Source organism: Bos javanicus, chromosome 1, assembly GCF_032452875.1.
Source record: "Bos javanicus breed banteng chromosome 1, ARS-OSU_banteng_1.0, whole genome shotgun sequence".
Lineage (NCBI taxonomy): Eukaryota > Metazoa > Chordata > Mammalia > Artiodactyla > Bovidae > Bos > Bos javanicus.
This window is the reverse complement of record NC_083868.1, coordinates 23387594-23393593: the sequence shown is the minus strand read 5'-3', so window position 1 is coordinate 23393593 and position 6000 is coordinate 23387594. Positions and strand designations below refer to the sequence as shown.

The 6000-nt window shown below is 36.2% G+C and overlaps 1 protein-coding gene across 3 annotated transcripts in view; it reads right to left on the bottom strand.

Annotated features, from left to right (window-relative positions):
* Window positions 1–978: 978 nt before the first annotated feature.
* The window catches only part of LIPI (lipase I), an 80502-nt gene continuing 75480 nt past the window's right edge, over window positions 979–6000 (bottom strand). For all 3 annotated transcript variants that reach the window (XM_061429775.1, XM_061429856.1, XM_061429730.1), the window contains one exon: window positions 979–2225. In XM_061429775.1, the coding sequence (XP_061285759.1) occupies window positions 2138–2225 (88 nt within the window). In that variant the 3' untranslated portion in view covers window positions 979–2137. The remainder of the gene's footprint in view (window positions 2226–6000) is intronic.

Here is a 6000-nt window from a genome sequence, read left to right as displayed (position 1 = left end):
GCCTCCTCCGTCCATGGGATTTTCCAGGCAAGAGTACTGGAGTGGGGTGCCATCGCCTTCTCCACAAAAGGACACCAGTCAATTCTAATTTTGTATGAAATCCTGGGTAAGTTAAGTCAGCATTTCTATGGCCTCCATTTCTGTATCAGTGGAGATGAAAAGGCTAATCTCATAGGACTTTTATAGGAGATTAAATGAATTGATATATGAGAATTGATATATGAGAACTGATATATGATAATTGATATATACATATATATATACACACATCAATAAACATATATGTATATATACATATAAAGTATTAAACTGTAGCAAGAATACAGTGTTATATGTAAGTGATATTATTAATCCTTAGAAGAAGAGGAAATCAAGACGCACAAAAGAGACACCAAGCACAGAGAAAAGACCATGTTAGGACACAGCAAGGAAGTGGCCATCTGCAACTAAAGAGAGAAGTCTCAGAGAAACCAGACCTGCCAACACCTTGACCTTGGACTTCTAGCCTCCAGAACTGTAAGAAAATAAATTGTGTTGTTTAAGCCATCCTATCAGTGATTTGTTAATGAAAGTTCCAGCAAACTAATATAGCAGGAAATCAAAAGCATAGAGACTGTGACTGTAGTTGACAGATTAGTTTAGAAACACATAAAATAAATCTTAAAAGCTTTCAGACACAAGTGAGAGGGAGCTGAGGACCAGGAATTCCTGGACTGAATGGGTAAATGGGAGAATGCCAAGGACATTTAGATTATTACCATTGACTCTTGAGCAACATAGGTTTGAACTGCATGGGTTCCTCTTACAAAGGGTTTTTTCTCCCAATATATACTATAGCACTATGTAATCTGTGCTTGGTTGAATCCATGCATGTGGAACCACAGATAATGAGAACCAACTATGGGATGTGAGCATTGGTGGATTTTGGTGTTCGTGGTGGGTCCTGGAACCAATCCCCCAAGGATAACTAGGGATGACTGTATTTTGAAAGTGATCATTTATTAATATCACAATTAACATATATTGAACTTTGGAGAAACATGTGAAAGTCACTCAGTCATGTCTGACTCTTTGTGACCCCAAGGACTGTAGCCCACCAGGCTCTATCCATGGGAATTCTCCAGGCAATAATACTGGAGTAGCTTGCCATGCCCTCCTCCAGGGGATCTTCCCAACTCAGGGATCGAATCCAGGTCTCCCGCATTTCAGGCAGATTCTTTACCAACTGATCCACCAGGGAAGCCTGGAGAAACATGAATAGGGATTCAAAGCCACAGACTCAAGAGACTTAGGTTTCAATTTTGGTTTTGTACACAATCCTGGGTAAGTTAGTTAACATTTCTATGTCTCAGTTTATTCATCAGTGGAGACAACAAGGCCAGTCTCAGAAGGTTTCTGTAGGGATTAAATTTGCCCAGTATTAAACTGGGCCAAGAATACAGTGATGCATGTGTTAGCTGTTATTATTTTTATTATCATTATGGGAAGACACTAGTTGAAGTGTAGAATCAATATTCACAGAAACTTTTAGGTGCCTGATATATGGTGAAGTAAAAGTTGTTATTCATGATCACACCATTAGTAAGTGAATAAGTGGTAGACCCTGGATCTGACATTAACGATTATGGGCCCATAGATTATTGTGCTCCATGAAACAAAGCCTTTATTTACAAAGCATTATAAAATGCCAAATGGATCACTAAACAGGTATGTTTGTTTGCGGGATTTACATGAATCCAAGGAACTTCTCAAAATTTACACAGCTTTAAAAAATTCATTTATTTCATTACTGCATTCTGAGTGCAGAACGATACTATTTGGACAGTGTGTTGAAGCAATAAGCTTCTTTTTTTCTAAAGACTTTTTTTGTTAATAATAAGTAAAAAAGGGAAACATTCAAAGAGAAACATTTGATCAAGGTAAACAGAAATAAACAGCTTTAAAATATATTCAGAATGCTTTACCATATGCATCTTAAAATATTCTATATTTTGATTCTTAAAAACTTATATAAGAAGAAGAAATATACAAATTTCAGATTAAACAATGCAGTCTAAATGAAATACTAATTGCATTGTTTCCATTTACAAGTTTTTCAATTCACAACAAGCTGTTACATTTGATGGATGAAGGCATTTTATATTTCACGTGGTTTGCATGTGCTTGGAGTGAGAAATAGTTCCTTGCTTTCTTTAAGTACAAAATTATAGATGCATAGTGGTGGTCTGTGAAGGAGAAAAAGAGAGAAAAAATAACTGTTAGTAAAACAGCAAAGTTTATTTTCTTCTCACAAATATTAGAATATCCTATGCCTATAACTGGCTCAGATGGTAAAGAATCTGCCTGCAATGCATTATTGATCCCTGTGTTCGATCCCTGGGTTGAGAAGATCCCCTGGAGGAGGGCAGGGAAAACCACTCCAGTATTCTTACCTAGAGAATCCCCATGGACAGAGGAGCCTGGCAGGCTACAGTCCATAGGATCACAAAGAGTAGGACATGGACTAAGCATAGCACATGCCTATAACTAACGAGTTCTCTAAAAGCAGGGAGTTGAAAAAAACCTATAGGATCATTTCTGCTCCATCTCATTTGTCTATGTAAAGATGAATAGACATAGTATTTGTGAGAAAGAAAAAATTCTCTGTACTTCAACATCCTCTCTCCTTGCTGCTTCACTGGAATACTTACACTAAATGGGAAATATTTTGGGATACTGAAACAGCAAAAAACTGAACTCAACTCTTAGTGGCTAGGCCACTTCTATCATGATAGCCACCATGGAAGAGTTGGACTGAATTCACAGACAATTTTGCAAAAATGTTTAATCAATTCTCTGTCACCTGCTAAAATGGAAATAATAACATTTAAATCATTCTATGTCTTGGAGAAATTGTGTATTCAGTATTTCAAGATTTCTGAGAATTCAAGTCACAGTAGTGAATCATGTTCAGTATTTTATCTTCTTGTTAATCTCTTGAAACCCTCAAAAAAGTAATCAACTAAAATAAACAAAGATTGGTCAAAGTTGAGGAAAGGAGCTAAAGGAAAAAATGGTAGAAATAAATGGAAATTCCCAGTATCAGCCATACTAATTTAATCAAGGAAAAGGGGACAATTCAACTGCACAGGAGCTGGTCAGTCAGTCAGTTCAGTCGCTTAGTCATGTCCGACTCTTTGTGACCCCATGAACCGCAGCACGCCAGGCTTCCCTGTCCATCACCAACTCCCAGAGTTTACCCAAACTCATGTCCATTGAGTTGGTGATGCCATCTAACCATCTCATCCTCTGTCATCCCTTCTCCTCCTGCCTTCATCTTTCCCAACATCAGGGGATTTTCAAATGAGTCAGCTCTTCACATCAGGTGGCCAAAATATTGGAGTTTCAGCTTCAATTCAGTTCAGTCCTTCCAATGAACACCCAGGACTGATCTCCTTTAGGACAGACTCTTGGATCTCCTTGTAGTCCAAGGGACTCTCAAGAGTCTGCTCCAACACCACAGTTCAAAAGCATCAATTCTTCTGTGCTCAGCTTTCTTTATACTCCAACTCTCACATCCATACATAACTACTGGAAAAACCATAGCCTTGACTAGATGGACCTTTGTTGACAAAGTAATGTCTCTGCTGGTAGCTCACCCTTATTTGACATGTGCACTGCTCTAGATCAAGAGATACATTGCTCCCCATCTTCTTCTAACTTGAGACATGACTAAACACATTTTAAAATATTCAACAATATTGTTAGGTTAAATTCTTCCATTTTAAATCAACTTCCTACATCTGATAATATTTGAAAAGTAATAAAATATGGACACATTTATCTTTAACTATAAAAACTGATACAGAATATTACAGTATTTTTCCACTTGAACTAATAAATGCATTTGAAAATTTAATAGTATAGAAGTGTGAAATATCAGTACTTCAATCTTAAAAGATTCTTAGATATTAGCAGAAGTAGCTTTATGGTAAATTGTCAGAGACCAGAATGTAACTGAAAAATCAGACATAATCCTTTCTCCATTATTAAGTGGAAGAATGACTTTAACACTTTCCCTAACAAATGCATATATTTTTATGTCAATTTTTAATTTAGCCTGCTAAATTAAAGACTTTCTTCACTTAGTGAGCCTTCAATGGTCTGGATGTCCCTAATTCACCTCAGTTTTAAGTTGTCAGAGTCAGAAAAGGGTGTCAGATTTATTATCAGGTGAAAATGTATTATTGGTTATAATTATAAATGTATTATTGGTGAAAATGTAACTGTGGATTCAGACTGTGAATTTTAAATCACTGTAACTAGGCTCAAACAAATCTTTACTAAACAAAATAGGAACTATTAAAATCAACACACTTTTGCCAATGAGAAATAAGTTTGTTTACTCCTGTAGCATAAAAACCCATGCTTCAGTATTCGATGAACTCTTGGAAAGCATTTCCTGTCTCCTGCTGGTGTGGAAGTATCTTTCCCGTAAAAAGTTATTGAGACACTTGAAGAAGTGGCAGTCGGTTGGCGAGAGGTCAGGTGCATATAGTGGGTGAGGCGAAACTTGTGTAACCCAGTTCCTTCAGCTTTTGAAGCATTTGTTGTGTGATGTGTGGTCAGGCGTTGTCGTGGAGAAGAACTGGCCCTTCCAGTTGACCACTGCTGGCTGCAGGCACTGCCGTTGTCAGTGCTTCTCATCCACTGGCTGAGCAGACTTCTCACATGTAATGCTTTCACTGGGATTCAGAAACCTTTAGTGGATCAGACAGGCAGCAGACCACCAAACAGACCATTTTTGGTGAAAATTTGGCTTTGGGAAGTGCTTTGGAGCTTCTTCTTGGTCTAAACACTGAGCTGATAGTCACTGGTTGTCATATAAAATCCACTTTTCATTGCATGTCAAAATCTGACTAAGAAATGGTTCATTATTGCATAGAATAAGAGAAGACAGCACTCAAAGGACGATTTTTTTGATCTTCAGTCAGCTTGAGGCATCCACTTATTGAGCTTTTTCACCATTTCAATTTGCTTCAAAAGCCAAACGACCATAGAACAGTCAACATTGAGTTCTTCAGCAACTTCTTGTGCAGTTGTAAGTAGATCAGCTTTGATGATGGCTCTCAATTGGTTGTTGTCAACTTCCTATGGTTGGCCACTATGCTCCTCCTGTTCAAGGCTCTCATCTCCTTTGCAAAGCTTCTTGAACCACCACTGCACTGTTTGTTCCTTAGCAGTTCGTGGGCCAAACATGTTGTTGATGTTGCTGCTTTCTGACCCATTTTGAACTCAAATCACTCAAATTGCTTTCTAACATAATTTCCCTAGTCTAAAATAAATATAAAATAAACAGGAAGTATTAAGTAATTAGCAAAAATATAAATAAATAAGGTGAGAAATGAGCATTAAAATGATGTGTAACATAATTACATTTATTTAAGAATGTATTCCAATATCAAATGGCAAAGTTCAACAATGCAAAACTGCAATTACTTTTGCACCAACCTAATAATAAATTGTATCTGTCATCAAGTAATTGTCCTACTAACATATTTTTAATACAACCTTAAAGCAAGTGTGTTTCATTTATTTTCTACAATAAAATGAAAGCTCACAATCCTATTATGATTGACATATTTTCAATATATTCAATACATATCTTTTATTAAATATTCCACATTTTACAAAGCTTCCACAAGCATTATGGTCAGGCTCATTACAGCTTCCAAAGTTAAATTTTACCAAAATATATTAGGAAAACTAATTTTCTTGTTTTTACATTGTGAAAGCCTATATAGTTCTATTGCCAGGAGACTCTAATATTGAGATCATTAATCCTATGTTATTAATAGCTCCTTATCCCCAGGATAAAAAAAAATTTAAACTGTATAATTAGAAAATATATGTGATATATGTTGAAATATTATAGGAATAAGAATATTTAGTGTTTTTTTAAATAAAAAAAGCATTGGATGTTGCATTTCTAAAGCTTTGTTTACCACAAATTAGCAGAAA